The 22,695-nt window shown below is 45.8% G+C and overlaps 3 protein-coding genes across 11 annotated transcripts in view; all 3 read right to left on the bottom strand.

The window, feature by feature from the left end:
* The window catches only part of EHBP1L1 (EH domain binding protein 1 like 1), a 39,328-nt gene extending 36,912 nt beyond the window's left edge, over positions 1-2,416 (bottom strand). For 6 of the 8 annotated variants that reach the window (XM_087943314.1, XM_087943312.1, XM_026685418.2 and 3 more), the window contains exon 1: positions 2,137-2,387. In XM_087943314.1, coding sequence (XP_087799440.1) covers positions 2,137-2,240 — 104 coding nt within the window. In that variant the 5' untranslated portion in view covers positions 2,241-2,387. Of the gene's footprint in view, positions 1-2,136 lie in introns of all 8 variants that reach the window. The other 2 variants (XM_026685416.2, XM_026685419.2) reach the window with 2 other exon arrangements.
* A 7,243-nt stretch (positions 2,417-9,659) lies between these two features.
* On the bottom strand, positions 9,660-17,925 carry FAM89B (family with sequence similarity 89 member B). 2 transcript variants are annotated; one of them, XM_026685423.2, is made up of 2 exons: positions 17,073-17,925; positions 9,660-12,213 (listed from the first exon to the last, which is right to left on the bottom strand). In XM_026685423.2, the coding sequence occupies exons 1-2, from the start codon at positions 17,331-17,333 to the stop codon at positions 11,926-11,928; spliced, it is 549 nt and encodes a 182-aa protein (XP_026541208.1). In that variant the 5' UTR covers positions 17,334-17,925; the 3' UTR covers positions 9,660-11,925. The 2 variants fall into 2 exon arrangements, with proteins under 2 accessions (XP_026541208.1, XP_087799896.1); XM_087943770.1 differs by lacking the exon at positions 9,660-12,213 and adding an exon at positions 16,002-16,378 and having other exon boundaries at positions 17,073-17,476.
* Positions 17,926-19,688: 1,763 nt separating this feature from the next.
* Positions 19,689-22,039, bottom strand: ZNRD2 (zinc ribbon domain containing 2). Its single transcript, XM_026685422.2, has 4 exons — positions 21,989-22,039; positions 21,683-21,834; positions 21,026-21,110; positions 19,689-20,474 (listed from the first exon to the last, which is right to left on the bottom strand). The coding sequence occupies exons 1-4, from the start codon at positions 22,005-22,007 to the stop codon at positions 20,140-20,142; spliced, it is 591 nt and encodes a 196-aa protein (XP_026541207.1). The 5' UTR covers positions 22,008-22,039; the 3' UTR covers positions 19,689-20,139.
* Between the last annotated feature and the right edge of the window lie 656 nt (positions 22,040-22,695).

The raw sequence follows: 22,695 nt of genomic DNA on the forward strand, positions 1-22,695 counted from the left end.
GTGTGTGTGTGTGTGTGTGTGTGTGTATACATACATACGTATATATATATATATATGGTATATACATACATATGTATATATATGGTATTATATCTATATCTAATCTATCTGACGGTCTTTAAAAAGGTGGGATAACATCTAATAATAATACAGTAATTCCAATCTATTTCATTAGCATATCAATAAAATAAATTTTCTAAAAATGGAACAGTGCTGGCTGGAGAATTCTGGCAATTGGAAGTCCACACCTCTTAAACTTGCTAAGGTTTGAAAAACACTGGACTTTATCAGGTTTTGCAGAGATTAAAGTCATGTCCGGTTTAACCAGACCTCTCTGTGCTATGCTGTCTTATCACTCTATAATTTCCAGGATTGACTACTACACGGCCCTGTCTATTGAGCTTCCCTTGAAGACAGCCCCAAAGTGCCACTCACGCTACATCAAAAATACCAGGATGGATGAACACAATTAACCTTTTCCACACTCTCACAGGCTGGGTTTCATTCAAGGGCATCACGCCTCACAGAGTTTTAAAACTTTCAAAACACTTTAACCCCAGACTTCCCAGCCCAGAATCCTCTGAATTTCCAGCAAGGAAGAATTCTGGGACTTGTAGTCTCAGTTTAAGGTCAAAGGAAGCAATAACTTGTCAAGTCAAAATGTAATCATCAAATATTTTCTTATGGACTAGCAACTTGGCACATCTGACACAGGAACACAAGCTTTTCCCAAACGGATAACATTCAAATATAAAAATAGGAAGTCAATAGGAAGTCAAAGGTGCCATCCCATAGTTGCAGCACCATTAAAAGACAGTTGCAACAGCTGTGCAATTATAACCGAACTAAAACAGTTCTACTCAAATAAATTTGGATTCTCCCACCTCCAGAAGAGTTTCAAAATTATTATTATTATTTTTTCCTGACAAGCATTTGGCCATCTCATTTCTTTTCTGTGGTTATTTTTAATCTGGAGGGAAATTTTTTTGGCTTTAAAAAAAAAAGTATTTGGCTGTGCTTGTCCCTTAACAGCTGTTTTCCAGATTATTCTGGCTTTCTTTTAATCCCGATGCAAGGCCTTGAGTTATTTACATAACGAAACGAAAGGACAGTGTTTTGAATACATACAACCCATATAAATATCTTTTCTACCTAACCTCCATTCACCACTTCCTGTATGCAAACTCCACCCATTAATTCCCTGTGTATTATTATTATTGTTATTGTTATTATTATTATTATTTCCCCTCCACCTTTATAAAGATTCTGGTTTCAAAGCTCACAGAGGAAGTTGGATCACACGGTTTAGCCCCTGCCCTACCTGGAAAGGCCCCCAACCACCACCCCCCCCAAAAAAAAATTTAGGACTTTTTTCTTTTTTTATACATTGCAAAAGATCTCCTCCCTTAAATCGAAAGCATGGTCCTAGTCCTCATGAAATCGGGCTGAAGGGGAACAGCGCTCTTTGGCCGGTCCTCTTCAATGACAGATGGAAGAGGTTGGCATTCACACCACCAGCCTAGCTTTGATTCTGTTTAAATGTTGATTCCCCCACCCACCCTGGTGTGTGTGTGTGTGTGTGTGTGTGTGTGTGTGTGTGTATTAGATGGTTGCACAACCAGATTGTTTGGGAGGATTCAGGGTAGGGGGGTAGAAATCCAGAAAACGGAGGGGGGGGTGTCGATGCCCCAAAATCTGCCACCCAGATTTCAAGGGAGTCCCTACCTTGCAAGGCGGTTGCAAGGCTTTTAAGAAGAGACTGGACTGGCATCTGTCAGAAATGGATGTAGGGTCTCCTGCTTGGGCGGCGGCGGGGGGGGTGGGGGTTGGACTACATGATCTCCAAGGTCCCTTCCGACTCTGATTTAACTGTTATTATTCTGTTATTCAGAAATTGTGGGAGTTTCATCCCTGGAGGCTTTCTGAGAAGAGACTGGACTGGATTGCCCATTTGGAGGGTGTCCTGCTTGGGCAGGGGGGGTTGGACTAGATGACCTCCAAGGTCCCTTCCAACTCTTTTGATTTATCTGTAAAAAAAAAATAATCTGTTTTGCCAGCCCAAGGGGCGTCTTTTTCCAAGGGGGATCCCCCAAGATCTTCCACCCAGCCACCCCACCCACTCGGGGCCCGATTCACCATTTCTTGGTGCACTCCACCACCAGCTCCTGGTAGCAAGCGACGAAGCGGAACTTGGCGGCCCGCTTGCCGACGCGCTGCAGCCGCTTCCAGACGGAGCTCATGGCCGGGGCTGGCTCTCCTCCGTCCCCCCCCTCCTCCGCCCCCTTTGCTTGCTTTCACCGACGACGAAGACGCCGCATGCCCCGACGCCTCTGGCCGGGCTGCCCGAGCGAGGAAGTCCCGGCGAGCGGCGAGAAAGTTGCAAGGCAGGAGGAGGAAGGAGGCGCGACGGAGCCCGGGAGGAGGGGCGTGACCCAGTTAAAAAGGGGAGTGGCCGGGAGGGGGCGTGGCCGGAGTTTTTGCAAGAATAACAGAAGAATAACTTTTTTTGGGGGGGGGGGGAGATATTGGGTGCTACAACTATTTAGAATAGAATACAGAAGAAATAATAATAATAGAATAGAATAGAATAGAATAGAATAGAATAGAATAGAATAGAATAGAATAGAATAGAATAGAATAATAAAATAAAATAAAATAGTATAGAATATAGAATACAGAAGAAATAATAATAGAATAAAATAAAATAGTATAGTATAGTATAGTATAGTATAGTATAGTATAGTATAGAATAGTATAGAATAGTATAGTATAGTATAGTATAGTATAGAATAGAATAGAATATAGAATACAGAAGAAATAATAGAATAGAATAGAATAGAATAGAATAGAATAGAATAGAATAGAATAGAATAGAATAGTAGTATAGTATAGAGTATAGAATATAGAATACAGAAGAAATAATAATAGAATAGAATAAAATAAAATAATGAAGTATAGTATTAGTATAGGATAGGATAGGATAGGATAGGATAGAATAGAATAGAATAGAATAGAATAGAACAAAAGTAGAATAAGAATAGAATAAGAGTAAAGAATAGAATATAGAATACAGAAGAAATAATAATAAAGTAAAATAATGAATAGAACAGAATAGAAGTAGAATAAGAGTAGAATAAGAGTAAAGAATAGAATAGAATATAGAAGAAATAATAGAACAGAAGTATAGAAAATAATACAGATATAGAAAAACATAGCATAGAATATAGAAATGTAAAATAGAATAACTCAGCATAGAATATAGAATACAGAAAATATAAAATGCATAGCATAGCATAGCATAGCATAGCATAGCATAGCACAGCACAGCATAGCATAGGAATAGAATAGAATAGAATAGAATAACATATAAAAATAATATATAGAATAACATAGGATATAGAAAATATAAAATAGAATAACAGCATTGAATATAGAATAGAGAAAATAATATAGAATAAGTCAGCATAGAATATAGAATAGAATAAAATATAGAAAATAATATAGATGTAGAATAACATAGCAGAGAATATAGAAAATAATATAAAATAGAAGAACAAACAGCATAGAATAGAGAATAGAATAGTAAATAGAGAATAGAATAAAGTATAGAAAATAATATATAGAATAAGATAGCAGAGAATATAGAATAGGATTCAGAATAGCATAGCATAGCAGAGTTGGAAGGAACCTTGGAGGTCATCTAGTCTAACCCACAAGAGACGGAATCCCCGATCGGAACTGGACGGGAGGCCACTAGAAAATCACAGGTTTCCCAGGAAATCCCAAAAGCCTCCCAGAAACATCCATGTGTCCAGAAAATCACAAGAAGGGAGATACTTGAATTGAAAACCTTCTCAGTTCAAGGCAAGCCAGAAGCATCAACCCAGCCGATTTACTTTTAAAACTCCAGGTGTTGAGTATTTAATTTAATTTGGTAACCAGGTCAAGGGTGGTGTGTAAACATGGCCTAAGAGTGCCTGCCTGCCTAAGTTGGCTCTTTGTTTTTCCTCCTCCCTGCCTAGCCCTTTCCTTGCATGCTGACTTGACTCTGATGGAAAGCGTGAGGTCATGTAGAGCTTCCTGGCTTCAATTGATTTGGCAGCCTTTTTGGGGAGGGGGAAAAAAAACTGCCCGTGTGTATACATGCACAGGGTTTTGTTTTTGTTTTTAAAAAAATACAAATAAGTCAAACAAAAAGCTTTTTTTTTTTTTTTGAGCTGGCCTCGCCTCTTTCTCCCTCCTTTCTGCCTTTTCATCAGAGGCTCCGTTTCTGGCTCAGGAGAGATTAATAAAGAATCCTGTAAGCCGATCCTGGATTCCAGCTTTGCTCCCGGATGGACGTGCTCTCATGCCCCCAGATTTAGCAACCGAGGGACAGATACTTCCCCAGGCACGCCCCCAAAGGGTTGGGTTGGGTGGGTGTCTGTGTGTGTGTGTGTGTGTGTGTGTGTGTGTGTGTGTGTTCAAACCCAAATAGATGATATATGAAGTTTATAACAACAGAGTACCAGAATTGGAAGAGACCTCAAAGGGTCCAAGAAACGGGTATGGTTAGTCTGGATAAAAGGGTTAGGCAGGTGATGTGATTAGATTAGATTAGAACAGAGAACAGAACAGAATAGAATAGAATAGAATAGAATTCAGAATAGAATAGAGAATACAATAGAATAGATATTGGAATGAAGAATAGAATAGAATAAGAATAGGAATAGAATAGGAATAAAATAGAATAGAATAGAATAGAATAGAATAGAATAGGAATAGAATAGGAATAGAATAGAGAATAAACAGAGTTGGAAGGGATCTCAGAGGTCTTCTAGTCCAACCCCCTGCTCAGCCCTACACCATTCCAGACCAATGGCTGTACAGTCTCTCCTTAGAAGCCTCCAGTGATGGAGCACCCACAATTTCTGGTGGCAAGCTGTTCCACTGGTTAATTGTTCTCACCATTAGGAAATTTATCCTTAGTCCCAGGTTTCTTCTCTCCTTGATTGGCTTCCACCCATTGCTTCTTGTCCTACTTGATAGCAGTCTTGCATTATTTGAAGAGTGCCCCAAAGAAGAAGCCCCAGAAGGCAGGACAAGAAGCAACAGATGGAAACTAATCGAGGATAAAAGCAACCTGGAATTAAGGAGAAATTTCCTACCAGCTATGACAATTAACCAGTGGAACAGCTTGCCTCCAGAAATCATGGGTGCTCCACCGCTGGAGGTTTTGAAGGACGGACACCTGTATGAAATGGTGTAGGTTCTCCAGCTGGAGAAGGGGCTTGGACTAGAAGACTTCCAAGGTCCTTTCCGGTTCCATTCTGAATTGAATTGTCTTTTACTCTTTGAGCAGAAGATCCTATACCATTCTGGGGGGGTAAAAATAATCTCAATTTTGATCACGTGGCCACAAGGTCAATAATTGTGAAACATGGTCATAAGTCACTTTTTTCAGTGCTGTTGGCCACTGAACGAACTTGTGATGACCCAGGGTGGGATACAAAACAAACACAGTCACAGAAAACAGGTGAAGCCCCTTTTATTCCTTCACTTTGCTTCCAAGTTCCGAACATCCTCCAGGGAAGACAAAAAACTCCCACACAAACAGTTACGAGAAGGAGGGAAAAAGCAACACAAACCAGGCAAGATAAGGGCTGGAGGACGTCCAGAGATAACAGAACACACGCTGAGAAGGATGCCAAACTCAGAGAGGAACCATAGAGATATTTCCACGCTTTGTTTCCAGTGTTCGCCCATACGCATGTCCGTCCTCTTATTCAGTTGTCACAGCTGCAGCCCATGGAGAGGATCAAGGCCCTCTCCTCCTGAGTAGACCATGTCTCTCCCTTATCTTCTCCTCCCTGTGTGCCCTAGGATGGAGAGGGGACAGGCCTGGGTCCTCCTCCGACTGCCCAGCCAGCCTCTGCCCTTCCCCAGCCTCCTCCGCAACCTCTGGAGCCACACTTCCACTCCCTGTCGGCTGTTCCCCCTCTCCCTCTGAGTCAGTCTCCACCAGGGGCATGACAGAACTGTTGTAAGCCGAGGAGTATTGTACTTTTAAAAAATATGCTTATTACTTGCAATGAGTTATTTCTGAGGCATGGATATCAAGTGACAATCTGATGATATTTTTCTGACGTCAGTGCAATCTGTGTCTTAATTGCCTAGGCACTTTTACTCATAATACTACCGACGGTTTTTAAAACGGTTTGCAATCTGACTACGGAAGGTTTACAGTGCTTATTATAAATTTCCCCATCCTGGAAGCCACGTGGCCAACAGGCTGACGGGAAGGAGAGGGCACTCCGTCCTCACCTGGAGTTCTTCTCCTCTCTTTCTTTCCCTCTAACTTAGCACCGTTCAAGATCCGTCTCTCGGGTTTTTAAAAAACTGGGACAGGCTGAGAACGGTGAATCATTTTTCTGGCTCCCCCGTGAAAAAAAGAAGAGAAAGAAAAAGAAAACCAGGAAGCCAAAACCGAATGCAAAATTCTCTCGGATGGGTGTGGTGGCTTGAAGCTGCTCCTGAAAAATGTTGCTTTTTCTCCAAGATGACAGCGAAATTTTTCGTCCTGGTTTGGCAGGTTGAGAGAGAAACGGGACAATTTTCCAGATCCCTCCATTAAAAACAAACTGAAATTCTCCATGGCTACCTTTCCCCAACTAGGAGCCCTCTGAAGATTGGACTACATCCCCCATCATCCTCCACTGACCACGAGTTGCAGAGCACCAGGATGAGAAGGATGGGCAGAAATGGTGTAGGGTCTCCTGCTTGGGTGGGTGGGGGGGTTGGACTAGATGACCTACAAGGTCCCTTCCAACTCTGTTCATCTAAGATCTAAGATGACCCAGAGGAGTGGCGGGGGGGATGGGAAGGTGGTCAGGGGTGGGCAGGGGTGGGCAATTTTGGCATCTTTACCACCTGCGGACTTCAACTCCCAGAATTCCTGAGGCAGCCATGTTGAAGTCGAGTTCACAGGTCATAATGTAGCTATGGTTACCCATCATCTCTGTGTTGTCCATATTTTGGGGTGTTTTGTTTTCTGGGTAAATGCATCCCCTACCCTGGGCTAAAATAGGGCATCAGGCAAAGATTTGTGCAGGGGAACCAGGATTTAGTTGGTTTCTTAGAGGAACTCTAGTTGCTAGCATCAGGGTTTGAACCTGGCTAATATTTTGGATGGGGTACAACAAGTAAATCCAACATTTGAGGCCAGTCTGGGAATAAATACACACACACACACACACACACACACACACACACACACATTTTCTTCCCAGTCTGGTCTCAAATGTTGGATTTACTTGTAGTACCCCATCCAAATATTAGCCAGGTTCAACCCATACACACACACACACACACACACACGTATATATAACATATTTATAGCCCTGAAAGAACGCAAATGCTGGAAAAAAAGTATTTTCAAATTAGGACTGTAAGGGAGCCTGCCCAGTGGGGTCATTAAGTTATGACAGCCGTAAAATGAGTCACCCACATGACCAACCCAATTTTTCCACCTCATTTGTGGAAGGCCCTAAGTAACCAGAGGTAAATCCAGGATTCCTTTGTGTCCCTCTTATTCGTGAAGGCCTCATGAGTTGAGTACAGATCGTCCTTGAGTTACAACCATTCGTGCAGTGGCCATTCGAAGTTATATCAACACGGGAAAAAGGGACGTAGGACCGTATGACCATTGCGGCATCCTTGTGGCCACGTGATCAAAATTCAGATGCTTGGCAACTGACTCGTATTTACAACAGTTGCAGCGTCCCGGGGTCACACGATCCCCTTTTGCGACCTTCTGACAAGCAAAGCCAATGGGGAAGCCAGATTCATTTAAATGGTGTAGGGTCTCCTGCTTGGGCGGGGGGTTGGACTAGATGACCCACAAGGTCCCTTCCAACTCTATCAAAGATCTAAGATGACCGTGTGACTTACTTAACCTCTGCAGCGATTCCCTTAAAGGAGGTTGTAAAATGGGGCAAAATTCACTTAACAACTGTCTTGCTTAGTAACATAAACGTTGGGCTCCATTGTGGTCGTAAGTTTGAGGACCATCTGTAACTGGAGGAGTGTTTCTTTGTGGGTGAGCAACTTTTTAAGATGTGTGGACTTCAACTCCCAGAATTGCATACTGACTGGCTAGGGAATTCTGGGAGTTGAAGTTCATCCCCTCTTTGAGTTTCCAACTTGGAGAAACCCAGATCTTGCCCAGCCAAGTCCCATTGTGGTTGTCCTGTGCAACGCCAGTGGACTTCAAACACAACAGGAAGTCACAAACAATGGCCCAGGCGTGTCTAAAGGATGAGGTTTGTGTGCTTCAGAGGTGGAAAAAAACATGAACTGGGACAAGGAGGTAGAAGTTCAACCAAACTGGGGCTCCTTAAAAGTCTCAGTTGGCTGGGGTTAAAAACGAAAATGGAGAGAATGTAAAACAGCACCTCTGAGCATGCGCAGAGTAGATTTCCAGGTCACAGCTGGTCTTTCCCACTCCTGAAAAGCAAGGGATGGATCAGGATTAAAATAAAACGTGAAATCAGCTCTTGAGAAAACCAATTTGCCACACCTGAATCTTGACAGTCCAGCTGTTTAAAAGGGGAACTTACCAAATTTGCAGATGATACTAAACTGGCAGGAAAAGATAGGCTCTCAAGATCCAGATGGATCTTGACAGAGTTGAACATTGGCCCCTAACTAACAAAGTGAAATTCAACATAGAGAAAAGTCAAGTCTTACACTTAGGCAAGAAAAACCAAAAGTACAGATATAGACTGGGTGAAACCAGGCTGAATAGCAATAACTGTGAGAGGGATCTTGGAGTCTTAGTGGACAACCAGCTAAATATGTGCCAGCAGCAAAAAAAGCTAATGTAATCCTAAATTGCATTTATAATCAAGATTGTACTAATACCATTCTATAAAGCCTTAGTAAGACCACACCTAGAATACTGCATCCAGTTTTGATTACCACACCATACAAAAGATGTTGAGACTCTAGAAAAAAATACAGAGAAAAGAAGAGCAACCAAGAGGATTAAGGGACTGGAGGCTGAAACATACGATGGATGGTTGCAGGAACTGGGCATGGCTGGTCTAGGGAAGGACCAGGGGAGACAGGATAGCATCTTCCAATATTTGAGGGGCTGCCCCAGAGAGGAGGAAGGGGTCAAGCTATTTTCTAAAGCAGTGATCCCCAACCTTTTTGATGCCGCGGCCCGGTACCGGCATCAGCTGGGCGCCGCGGCCCGGTACCGGCATCAGCTGGGCGCCGCGGCCCGGTACCGGCATCAGCTGGGCGCGCGCTCCGTGAGTTCTACCCGGAAAGCATCAGCTGGGCGCCGCCATCTTTTTTGATGAAAACGTGCTTCCGGTGAGCTTTCTACCTGGAAAAGCTCACCGAAGGCGTTGGCGCCGCCTATCTTTTTTTGATGAAAACGTGCTTCCGGTGAGCTTTCTACCCGGAAAAGCTCACCGGAAGCACTTTTTCATGAAAAAAAGATGGTGGCGCCCAGCAAGCCGCGGCCCGGTAGGAGTTGTTCCGCGGACCGGTACCGGTCCGCGGACCGGTGGTTGGGGACCCCTGTTCTAAAGCACCCAAAGGCCAGACAAGGAAGAATGGATGGAAACTGAACAAGGAGAGATTCAACCTGGAAATAAGGAGAAACTTTCTGACAGTGAGAACAATTAATTCATGGAACAGAAGTTGCCTTCGGAAGTTGTGGGAGCTTCATCCCTGGAGGCTTTCAAGAAGAGACTGGACTGCCATCTGTCAGAAATGGTGTAGGGTCTCCTGCTTGGGCTGGGGGTTGGACTAGATGACCTACAAGGTCCCTTCCAACTCTGTTAATCTGAATCTTTTTTATCTTGAAGAAGCCACAACCCCTGGAGACAGATTGGTTCACTGTTGTACAGATTTTTACCCTCCAGAAATTCAGCCTGATTTTTAAATGAGATCCAGGTCACAGCAACGTCCTTTCCAATCCTTACTTTCTGTTGAGATTCCTGTCACTTTGCAAGCTCTGAACTTGCAGCTTGGAATGGATCACACACCAGCCTTCAAGAGATGGTCACTTTATTTCTCGCACCTCCCTCTTTCGCTGCCATGATGGGTGGTGGGGAGAAAAATGGCCTGTCCAGCTTTCTGAAATATTCATGAACCATCCAACTTCGTCTTCTGCCTTCAAAAGATGGGAAGGAGGAGAAGCAAACATTTGGCAACCCATTATCCTCTTCCCCAATGCTAAAACCCCCCAAATTATAATAATATTCTTAGAAAACAGTAGGCAATTAAATATTTAGCCAAGGTAACATGGCTAGAGCAGTAGGACAGTCATAAAATCCAGCCAAGGCAATATGGCCAGATTTAAAAAATAATAATCTCAAAATATTGTATATAGCACATTCCTAACTATTTCTTGTGTGTGCAATCGAGGAGGAGAAAGTGGGGTGCATCAGCCCCCACGAAGGAAACTAACACGTATCATGCAAAAACCTGTTTGGCTGGCTTACCTGGGGCAGGTTTACACATTTGTGCAAAGCCCCCCTTTGCCGAATAAACCGCACCACATGTCTTATCCTAAGCCTTCAATCAGAGCTTAAATCGATGGCATGCTAAATCAAAGCTAAATAAAATCCACGGGGTGGGGGCAATTCATACCTCCCAGGCCCCCTATTCTATCGTTTATGCTAAAGGCTTTCAGCAGCAACATGCCAGAAGCAAAATGAAGCTGCATCCAGAAGAGTTTCCCCCACCCCCCCTCTATTTCTGACCCGGTCATCCCTTCCTTGCAAATTTCCACTGCAAAAAAATAATAAAATAAAATAATACATTTGCAATAGAAGTCTCTAGAATTTTATGTTCAGGGTCCTTGCCCAAAGCTCGGATCCTCAGAATGCAAGCTGGACTGGCCATCCCCTGTTTCAAAAAAAAAAAAAATTAAGTTCATAGTCCTCATGATTCTAATTAGGTAGATTGGAACGTATTCAACCCAAGTCTTTGGACAAGGAAAAGTCTCGGCCATTGGGTGGCAGTTCTTACTCCCTTTTAGGGATGCTGTTAGTACCACACAGGAGCAAAAGGGATCAGTATCCCAAATTTCATTCAGCCACAGGAAACCTGGCAGTGGGGAAGAAGAAAGAGGCAAGGGAAGGGCCAGAATCCTTCAGAGATGCAGCCAAGCCTTTCCTATCCTCCAAATATCAAAAGAGCTTCAGAGGTGACTCGCATCTCCACGCAAGGACAAGTAAATTTGATAAAGTCCAATTTTTACCCAGGAGAGACCTGCATTCTGAAGAAGAGCCCAAGCGATCTTCTTTTTTTTCCCCCTCCCAGGAAAAATCTTCACAAAATCTTTCAGGTCGGCGTTGCTGACCCTTGACCGAATAAATAAAATGCATTTCCATTTCAATTTTCAGGGCCATTTCTCCACACCCAGCCCCAATTCCAGACGGTGGTCTTGTCCTTCACGTAGGCTGAAAATTCTGGAAATTGGTAGGGGCCCTGAGTTGGAGGAAAAAAGATACCAGATCTTTACGGGGTGGGGGTGGGGGGAGACAAGCTGGAAGATGGAGAGGCATTTTTCAGGAAATTCAAGCGATGTTCCGGTTAATTTCGACCCTTCTTGCGTCTTTCCCAATGCTCTTTCGAAGACAGTCCTAAAGAATCTCAACACTGGATCCCTCGTGTTGCAATTGGGACTCTCCACTCCAAAGCACATCCCTGCATTTTGTCCCTCTGCAAACCATCTCTTTCTGGAAAGGCCAAAGAAATCATGTCGATTTCTCAAGGGAGAAACACGATCGGGGGGAAAAAGGCCCAGGAACTAGGTGGAAAGCTGAAAACAGGCTGGGTTGCTCCAGAAACAAACCACGATGCCTTATTCCAATGCTGACATTCCAGCTGGCCTTTCCCCGATGTCGTTTGGCCAAGCCTGGCTCAGATCGCAATATGAAAAGAGTCCTTAAGCCACTGATCCCGGGAGTTTTGGGGCTGGAGGAAGCGCAGCTGCTGGTGGGCCGGAGGGGGTTCCCGTGGCCCATCTGGACTTAATGGGTCCAGGTCAAAATCTTCCTCCTCGTCCGAGAAGCCGTTTTCGGCAGCCAGGCTGCCTTCTGAGTGGAGCGAGGATGACATGTCCTGGAAGAGGCTTTTGAATTCCTGGATGGACTCGTACAGAGACCAGAGCTGGCAAAGAAGAGACATGTCCAGTTGTCGGAGACCCACCTGCAGCAGGGAAGGAAAGCAGACGGTTGAACTGTGGAGCTGTCAGGATTCGAATTTGTGGCCAGTTAGATGGAAAGGGCTACCTCCATTGAGAACTGCAGCTTCTAGTATTTTCCAATGTTTGACAGCTTAAAGACGGGTGGACTTTGATTCCCAGAATTCCCCAGCCAGCATGCTTTGAGATATCTAAATTAAAACTCCCAGAATTCCCCAGCCAGCATGCTTTGAGATGGGTGGACTTCAATTCCCAGAATTCCCCAGTCTGCATCTTTAAGATATCTAGCTTAAAACTCCCAGAATTCCCCAGGCAGCATGCTTTAATATGGGTGGATTTAAATTCTCAGAATTCCCCAGCCTGTATCTTTAAGATATCTAAATTAAAACTCCCAGAATTCCCCAGCCAGCATGCTTTGAGATGGGTGGACTTCAATTCCCAGAATTCCCCAGCCAACAAGCTTTAAGAGAGGTGGACTTCGTCCCATAAATAAATAAGTAAATAAACAAAAATTAAACAACTAAGGGGTATAAAGCTGAATGTGTTTTTTGTCAACAGCTAATGGGACAAAATGGCTGGTGGGGAATTCTGGGAGTTGAAATCCACAAGTCTCAAAGTTGCCAAGGTTAGAGACTCTCTTGGTTTAGAATAAAATCAGCCAAATGGCCCCCAGCTCTGAAACCCACAAAACTTTTAAATTGATTCTATGGAACTTTGCTACCCTCTGGTGGAAAAATCTTGTACTGTACAAACTTTGAGCACAAGGTCATTTTTTTTTTATACTGTCATTTTTTTTTAAAATCACATGTATCATTTATTATATTATCCTTAACATTGGAGTTACTGTCTTTCAAGGGTATATTTCACATTCATTTTCTTACTTTATCTAACTCAGTCGTGACTGCACTGACTAGAATGATTATAAACATAAATAAGTAAAATATGTATGATAATGTTACTATGTGCACAGAAAGATATATGTACCCAACTGACACACACACACACACACACACACACACACACACACACACACATAATATATATATATATATATATATATATATATATATATATATATATATATATATATATATAGTTATTTTTTCTCCCCTATCTAATTTCATTGCTTCGGATGAAAGTGAAATTCCAATTACCAATTATTTGAAAAAAAAAAAATCAATTTTTTTTGCAGGGAAGCGGCAAATGCAACCTTTTGCAAACATCCCATCCTTTCATTTCTGCCTGGATCCAATTCCAGACAGATAGCTCTCAATTCTTGCAAAGAAAAGAAATTGCAGAGTTAATTTTATCTTTCCTGCTTTTCCATTTCTGGTTGCTTCTAAAGGCTTTTATTAAACATGCATCCTGTCTTTTTAATATGACCTTGACAGTATTGTTTATTTAAAACAGTGTTGCGTGGCAGTGAGAACAATTAACCCTTGCAAACACTTCCCTCCAGAAGTTGTGGTTGCTCCATCACTGGAGGTTTTTTAAGAAGAAACAGGACAATTATTTGTGTGGAATGGTATAGGGCAGTGGTGGCTCCTGTGCCAAAAATTGTGCGTGTCAGCACCCAGGAGGCAATGTGCATGCCCCCCCCCCCACTGCCCCCTATGCATGCACGCCCAATCCACCCACCTCCCCCTTACCTGCACTGCACCTCACAACTGATTTTGGGCCGGTTTGAGGCCTTTTTTCGGCCTCCCAAAGGCTTGAGGAAGGCTTCTGCAAGCTTTGTAGGCCGAAAACTAGCTCCGTTTCGTCACTTCCTGTTTTTCCAAAAATACCAGAAGTGATGAAACTGGGCTAATTTTCAGCCTGCAAAGCTTGCAGAAGCCTGCAGAAGCCTTCCTTCCTCAAGCCTTTTGGAGGGAGGCCTCAAACCGGCCAAAAATCAGCTGTGAGGCAGGCACATGCCCAGTGAGGTAAGTTTGCCTGCAGCTCGCGTGCATGCCATAGGTTCACCATCACGGGTATAGGGTCTCCTGCTTGAGCAGGGGGTTGGACTACATGACCTCCAATGACCTACATGGAATATTAAATTGTTTCTTGCAGTTGCAATCATACAAATGTGATTAATAAATTAAATAAGTTGAAGCCTCCCATAAATTTGATGATGTCATATCCCCTTTTATCCTTCTTATCCTTCCCACAGTTGCAGTTCCAAAAAGTCCAAGTGCTATACGTCGAAAATGACTGGATTCACACAATAAACCACTACACTCGGGTTTATCAAAACTCAACGGCTGCTTTTGCAGAATGTTAGGCTCTGTGGGAATAACTCTGACTCCAGTATTGAGTAATGATTAATCTAAGACCTTATACATACATGTCTGCCTAAAGGTCACCTAGATAAAACAAGGAAATTAAAAGTAAACACCAGAAACAATCAAGCAGCTCAGACAATTGTAAATAATTCTGTGTATTATGTTTAATTATTGTAATCCACAATGTGAATGCTTACTATGTGTAAAATTCTCAATAAAAATGGAGCACTAGAAATTGCTCTGGACTCCCATCCCGAGTTCACTCGCTTGTGTCTCATCCTTTCCATGGGAGTCCACCACAAGGCTCAATTTGAGGTCACCCACATGCTGGTTTATCACAGTGGCCTAGATTGGATCCTCCCCATTCCCTTGCACATCAATGTCGTGACCTCGTTTCAGGCGAGACAGGTTGGTTGTGGGAACACAGCCATCCTGTTGTTAAGTCAGTCACGTTTATTTTATTTTTATTTATATGCTGCCCATCCTCTGATAGTGACTCTGGTTGGCCATTGACTCTGATTTCCTTTTGGGGGGGGGAGTACGTGTCGAAAACAATGACGGTTTCTTTCTATTCTCTAAACTCTTTATCTAGGTTCCTTGAACATCTGAACTTCCCTTTGAAACACAGCTCTGTCTATTTAACAGAATAACAGAGCTGGAAGGGGGCCTTGGAGGTTTTCTAGTCCAGCCCCTTGCTCAAGCAGACTTATGCAAACACACAAAGCACCAAGGGAGTTAATAATGTTAACAAAATCTTGACTTGAGATGCTATCTATTTAAACACTAATATTTTCTAATAGGAATGCAGACGTTCAATCTTATGGGCACTGAATGGCCTGGCAAGCATGCCCCTTCCTCAAATGAATGATAATGGTTATTATTTGGCTGATTTAAAAGGTCTTTGTGCATTGATGGGGGCTGCCCTTAAATCACCAACCATGGGACCCACCCAGGGAGGATGAAGTTCCTATTCAGCTCTCCCGCTCTTCCTCGCCTCACTTGCAGAGCCATTGTGCGATTAAGCCCAGAAAGTACGCCCATCCTATGTGGTCTAGTGGTTGGGGCATCAGGCAAGAAACCAGGAGACGGTGAATTCTAGTTCTACCTTAGTCCTGAAAGCCAGTTGGGTGACTTTGGGCCAATCACCAGGAGGCTATGAGTTCTAGTCCTGCCTTAAGCATGAAAGCCAGTTGGGTGACTTTGGGCCAATCACCAGGAGACAGTGAGTTCTAGTCCTGCGTTAGGCATGAAAGCCGGCTGGGTGTCTTTGGATCAATCACCAGGAGACGGTGAGTTCTAATCTCTCCTTAAGTAAGAAATCCAGCTGGATGACTTGGGCCAATCACCAGGAGACAGTGAGTTCTAGTCCTGCCTTAGGCATGAAAGCTAGCTGGGTGACTTTGGGCCAATCACCAGGAGATGGTGAATTCTAGTTTTGCCTTAGATATGAAAACTGGTTGGGTGACTTTGGGTCAGTCCCCTTCTCTCTGTCCAACCCACCTCACAAGGTTGTTGTTGTGGGCAAAATAAGGAAGGAGGAAGGTGTGTTGGAGATGTTTGCATCCTTGAGTTATTTGTAAAAATAATAAAGGTGAGAAACAAACAAGAAATAACATCAAATAAACAAAGACAGCCCCACTGCCTCAAATTTAGCCCTTGGCGTGATGCAAGTGGCTAATTTTAGACCTGCAGTTTTCATGACCTTTGGTACGACCAAGAGGGATCCCTTGAAGAACACGCCTGCCCTTGAGGGCCCCCCTCTCATGCCTCCATTGACCAGGTTTCCACAAACCGCCTTCTCTTGTTTTAGGGGAAGCATCCCGCTTCCAACTCGTGCTGATCCGGGTTCAAAGCAGCCCAGTCCAGCTTCTTCTGCAGAAGCCTCTCCGTTCGTTGCCAGGCGCTTTTTTAAAAAAGTTTCTGCTTTCGCACCTGGGTGAGCCGTGGGAAAAGGGGTGCTTTTGTCCCCACGGGGAAGAAAACGGGGTGGCAGGAAATTTAGGGTCACTTCGGGTAGGACGGGAAGTGTGTGGAAATGTAACGAATGGATCAAATGGAAGTGGGGGAGGGGAGCTTCATCCTTGGAGGCTTTCCAAGAAGGGACTGGACTGCCCATTTGTCAGAAATAAGGTAGGGTCTCCTGCTTGGGTGGGGGCTGGACTAGATGACCTCCAAGGTCCCTTCTGTTAATTTGTTATTATTCTGTTATTCAGAAATTGAGGGAGCTTCATCCTTGGAGGCTTTCCAAGAAGAGACTGGACTGCCCATTTGTCAGAAATGGGGTAGGCGGGGTCTCCTGCTAGGGGAGGGGTTGGACTAGATGACCTCCAAGGTTCCTTCCGACTCTGTTAATCTAATAGATTACACTAGGTCGGTGGGGTGGGAGGTGAGTCAGGTGGGAGGGGGTCTTTCCTGACAACCCACGCTGCAAGGTGGGCTCAGGTGGGATGAGGGCCGGGGGTCCCCAAAGAGAGATCGGCCGATGCGCATCCCAAGGACCCCCATGGATGGGTGGAGCCTGGTTTGGAGGGCAAAAGCCACCCGAGGCTCCGGGGATTTTCTCCCGCCCCCCCCCTCCCTCCCGGGGCATTGCTCACCATCTCTTTGCGCAGCACGGCCAGCGCGGCATCCAGGTTGGCGGGCCGGCGGGGTCGCGGGGCCGGCGGCTTCTCCCCCGGGGCTGCCTGGGCTTGGCGCAGGTCGTCCTGGATGCGCGACTTCTTGCTGTAGACCTTCTGGATCTCGCGCCACGAGCCGCCGCTGGAGTTGAGGATGCCGCTCAGCCCTTTGGGCAGCGGGGGCAGCCCTTCCAGGGCGCAGGCCTGGCCGGCCGGGGGCTCCGGGGGAGAGCAGCTCATGGCCCCGCCGAGGGAAGGAGAGGCGGCGGCGGCAGCAGCAGCCGGACGCCCCCGCGGGCCATGGGGGCACTCGGCCTATGCTCAGAGGCACCGTGGACCTCGCGGCTGCAGCGCCCGCTCGGCTGCACGCCGGCCTTTGTCTGCTGCTGCGCGCAAGGACGCTGCGGATCGGCCGCCCGGCAGTGCGCGCAAGGACGCCGCTGCCGCCGCTTAAAGGGACCCCGCCGGGCGGCCCGGGAGGCAGCGCGGCCTCTGGCTCGGCGGGGCAGGAGCCGCTCCGCTCCGCGACCCTCGGGGGAGCCCGCAAAGCGGCCCCCGGCTGTGCTGAGCCCCAGGCACCATTCCCTCCTGCGAAGAGCGGGATCGACGAGGCAGACTTGCGAGTAGATTGCTTCTCTTATGCTTCCCTCCTTCCTCTATCCTTTCCTTCCTTCCTTCCTTCCTCTCTACCCCTTCCTTTCTCCCGTCTTTTTCCTTCCTCCCTTCGCTACCTCTATTCCTCCCTGATCTTTCTTTCCACTTGACTTTCCTTCCCTATCTCTAGCTTCTCCCGTCTGTCCTTCCTTCCTCTTTCCTTTCCCTTCCTCCTTCCCTCCCTTTTCCATCCCATTTCTTTCACTCCCTCCCTCCCTTTCCTTTCTTCCTGATCTTTCCATCTGACCTTCCTTCCCTATTTCTAGCTTCTTCCTTCGTTCCTTCCTTTCTCCTTCCCTTCCCTCTCCCTATTTCTTTACCTCTTTCTTTCCTTCCTTCCCTTTCTCTTTGCAGTCCTTCTGTCCCTCCGCCTCTTTCTCCCTCCTCCTAATTTCTTTCTTTTTCTTTCTTAATTTGGGCATTGCACCAGTTAACATGATGCTGCCTATTGTTTAATTCAGTTGCTTTGTCAGAACTCAGAGAGATTATTAGCATGTTGTGCCAATAGAGCCTAGATCCGGTGTGGCCAAGGGGGATAAATGCCAGACTTCACCTATTTTGGTCTGTCCGCTGAAGGGGCAAAAGATGGATCATGTCCAATCTCTGGTGGGCTCAAACTGGTGGATCCACTTTCTGGAAGGAGGGGTCGCCCTCTTTCCTGGTGTTTGGAGGAAAGAGTCCATCCGAAGAGCGGCGTCTGGGCAGACCAGAAACAGCCAGAAGAGCTTCCCAGCCACGGCTGTGGCGTGAAGATCCTTTGAAGGACTCTTGATCAATGCCAAGCTTGGCCAAGCAGCCTAAAGCCCAGTTTAAAGATTACACTTAACGGGTGCCGTGAATATTTGCTCCCCCCTAGCCAGGAAATCCAGAACTGTCGCAGAAGCACAATTTCAAAGCAGTCCACAGGAGAAACCCTACTATTGTGGCCTTGCTCTGCGCTCGTTTTGGAGCAAAAGTCTCATGTCTGAACTGCATCCCTTCAGAGGATCACGGTAGGGGCAAATTCTCCCTGCTTGCCCAGCCACTTTCCATTTATCCTTTGGATCACAAAAACTTGTTAATTTGTTCGTTTCTCCCATCCCTGCAGTTTTCGAAGATGGGCAGCCAACTGTACTCTTTGCCTTCCATGCTTACGATCCTGCGCCACATAATAGAAGCACCCACACAAAAGGTTTAACCTATTTGGAGAGAGAACTAGCAAACTGCATTCCTACACTTGGTTGTTTTTTGAAGAAGGCTGGTCCTTCTGGAGCTTGTTACAGTTATGTAAACCCAGGCAGAAGCGAATGTACACATTCTTGCACATAGGAATATTCCTATAAGTAGAACTTGATTTATGACCAGCCACTTAACTCAAAGTTACAATAAGAGAGAGACTTACAATGCGGATTTGAATGGGCTCCAATGGTCATGTGACTGCATTTGGGGCACTGGGTAGCTAGCTCACATTTATGACCGTTTGAAGTATCCCATGGCCACATGACCATAATTTTCAGCATTTTCCTTCTGGAAAATTTGCTTCTGGCTTCTTGGGGAAAAAAATCTCCCATAGCAAAACAAAAACACAGGTCATAAAATTGGGTGCAGCCACATAGTGATCTGCTTTACGACTGTCAAGATTAATGACCAAAATTGCAGGCTCAACTGCAGTTAAGTCAAGGATTTACCTGTATTCAACCATATCTGACCAATTTCAAGTGTCACTTGTCATCAAAGGTAGATAGTCCAACAAGGCATCCACCGGGTTGATTTAATTTTATTTTCTAAGATGTCTAAGATGAGAAAGCTGCCATTTCTTAGCTTACAGCTTCTTTTTTCAAGTATTGGTTATTAAAGTTTCAAAGTTTGAAGACAGGTGGCCCCTGACGCGCCATAGGGGTAAAAATTGCATGCCAAGCCCGATTCCTTCACAACCAGCAAAGATTCGACACAACACAACCATTATCTTGTGCCTTGAAATTTGAAACGTTTAATGCTTCACACAAAAAATGACAACAAATGGGAGTTCCTGATAACCTGAAATCTTTGGATGGCAAGCGGGATGGTGAGTGGATCTAGGCTGAAGAGTCTGCAGGAGCCCCAAAATTTGGTGCCTAAAATGTTGCTAGCAAACCAGTTTTAACTCTGGTTTATCTATCCTTTCCTTCTCCCGGATTAGACAGATTTATACGTGCAAATCCTCTGAAACATTCCTCAAACGTCAGGACAACTTGTATGAGGCAAAAAAAAAAAAAAAAAAAGCTCACATTTTAATCAGAAGGGAGAGCCCAGTCTTAATTCAATCACCCAGCCCCTATGATGAATGGTGTGGGGGAGAGGATTCCTCTGGCACCCCAGGCATGGCCTACACTCCATGCCAGGCCTGGCACTGCCATTACAAGCTGGGGCATCCTCACTGTGGCAGCTCCCTAATGCCCTTGAGAGCCTCCGTGCAAGAACGGATGAGTGAACAAAGCTGGATGCTCCTTTCAACAGAGGTGGTTTCTTGGAGATGATGGCTTGCCCAGCCGATCTTCTGCAGAATGATCTCTTCTGCCGCAGCCAGGGTGTTGCGTGCCAATGGAGCATTGGGTGCAGCAGTGGATGCTGGAAGGGCTGGGTCAGGGGCATTTGACCGAAGACCCAAGGCTGCCCCTTCGCAATGCTCTGGGCGCGACGCCATTTCATCAGTGTTGGCAGCAAGCTGTCGCTCCCGCACCTGGGAAAGGGCGGCTTGTGCATTGAGTGCTAGAGGGAGAGAGAGGGAGAGAGAGAGAGATCAAAGAGATGGGATCACGGGCTGTTGCTTCCGGTTTCACCAACAAGCACTGTCTAGGACAGTTGCTAAAGTCCAGGGATCTTTTTGTATGACGTGGAAAAATCTGTCCAAATTCTCTGGCAGCAATTTAAAACTTGAGATGCTTCCAACCACAGCAAAGGGGATCTCTTCCCCACTTGCAAAGAAAGCAGCACAAATACAAGACTACTTCGGTTGTCAAGAGAAGCGCAAAATTTTATCTGAAGCAGCAACTGCACAAAACTTCCACCCAATAGCTCCTTTTGCAGTTGAACTACATTTCAGAGTTTATAATTTACGGAAGCAGTGTATTAAAAGTTGGAAGATCCCATTTACACCGTGACACCCACACAGGCTGTTCCCATTTGGTGCTGGCAGAAGCACAGAACAGTTCCCATCATCTCTTTCTGTAACTGGGCAATATATACTGAGAGGACCAGATTGCACCAAGCGGGGCAGGTGAATAAGAGAAACAGCTCCCCACTCCCTCTGCCCACCGTACCTGGATTGTCCTTGTCCACATCAGAATTAAGCTCTTGGCAGGTGACACAGTACAACTTCTTCTGCTTGTCTTGCAGCAAAATGGTCTGAAAGGAAATTCGGTGACCAAGGCAAAGGGGTGGAGGGGTGGGAGGAGAAAAGGGTAGAAGTCAGGGTTGGTTTGCCAGTGATGGGCATGCATGCAAGGGAGAGCAAGGAAAGCCCACCCACCCACCACCCCTTGCTGAAGGAAACTGCTTTTTTCGTACTGGGCCTGCCCAACGACAACTACTTCACAGGAATAAAAATGTAAATGATTGATAAAATTCAACATATATTTGCATAATATATGTATGATATATCTATATGATAAGGAGCATTTAAGGGTTGACATGCAGAAATTAGCATGGGGCCCCTATGCTGGTGGGGCCCACGGGCAAGTGCCCATCAGGCCCATGCATTAAGACAGCCTTGACCAAGGAGCCATGTCATCAGAGCCTGGCATCTCCTTTGGCCTGATTGTTCTCGTTTCTGGTCTTGTCTGATCACCAAGTTGCCCCCTTTCCTCGGGCAAAAGCCCCCCTTTCCCCCCTCCAACTTTCTTCGTGTAACCGTCAGGCCAGGGGAAGGGGGGGGGGAGAAAGCACTCTGCATACGCCCCGGGGCAGGCCTCGCTCACCCCGCACTCGTCGCAACACTCGCCCAACATCCGGTAGCCCTTCAGCAGGTACTCGCTCATCAGCTTGCTGATCTTGTCCTGCCGCTCGCGCCGGGCCTGGATCACCTTCAGCTCGGCCTCGGAAGGCGGCTCCCACTCGGCGTCGTCGTGACCTGGGGTGGAAAGGAGGAAGCCGCGGTGGGGGCGAGGCCCGGGCCTGGAGCCCGAGTCGCCCCCCTGTTCTTCCCCGCTGTCCATCGCCTCTGGCCGAGCCTCGGGCCGGAGACCTATTGCCATGGCGACGCCTCACCCCTACCCCCACGTTACCTGCCGCGCTCAGCGCCATGTTGTTTCCCCTCTGCCGCAACTTCCGGCACTAGCCACGCCTCCTTCCGTCATTGGCGCAGGCGCCGTCCGCCTCCTGGTAGGACTTCTCTACGTAAGGAGAGAAAGGCTTTCAACTTCCCTCCGGCAATTTCACCGGCCGCGCAAAGGTTCCGGGAAAAGTTTATTCCCGTGTTTAAGGTTTTAGAGAAATTCGTGGAGGTCTTTATTATTTAAAAAAATAAAATAAAAATCAAAACTTATAATTCAATATTTGAATGCCGTCCGTCAATGTGGGATAAGACCCCAATTCTAATTTTCCTTTAAGTCACTGGAACTTCCTGGAAATTGTATCATTTTCCAACCATCGGACTGTATTTAATGGCACGAACCTTTTTTTCTTTGGGGGAAAGCTGCAGGAAATTAACTTCGTCGGGTGCATGGAGGGTTTAAAGCGAACAGGAGACCGAGGAAAGCAGGGTGGATGGGGAGATGCACGTTACACGTGAGAGAATTTACCTACACTGCATCTGCAATTGTAATACAGGGGTCTCCAAACTTGACAGCTTGAAGACTTGTGGACTTCAACTCCCAGAATTCCTCCTCCAGTCATGTTATCTCAGGAATTCTGGAGTTGAAGTCCACAAATTGCCAAATTTGAAGACCTTTGTTGTAATATGTCAAAAGCCCTTCTTTCAAAGTTTGATGGG

The sequence above is a fragment of the Notechis scutatus genome, chromosome 14 (genome assembly GCF_049901735.1).
Source record: "Notechis scutatus isolate UNSWTSFEM ecotype Mainland chromosome 14, rNotScu1.2, whole genome shotgun sequence".
Classification (NCBI taxonomy): Eukaryota; Metazoa; Chordata; class Lepidosauria; order Squamata; family Elapidae; genus Notechis; species Notechis scutatus.

Bases quoted from the DNA above. Each gene is read 5' to 3' on its own strand.
- ZNRD2 (XM_026685422.2), bottom strand. The intron at 21,111-21,682 runs GTGAGCGAGGCC...ATTTCCTTTCAG, and splicing joins AGTGTTGCGACGAGTGCGGG to ACCATTTTGCTGCAAGACAA. The intron at 20,475-21,025 runs GTACGGTGGGCA...CTCTCCCTCTAG, and splicing joins TGTGGACAAGGACAATCCAG to CACTCAATGCACAAGCCGCC.
- FAM89B (XM_026685423.2), bottom strand. From the start codon at position 17,333: ATGAGCTGCTCTCCCCCGGAGCCCCCGGCCGGCCAGGCCTGCGCCCTG. The intron at 12,214-17,072 runs GTGAGCAATGCC...TCCCTGCTGCAG, and splicing joins CCGTGCTGCGCAAAGAGATG to GTGGGTCTCCGACAACTGGA.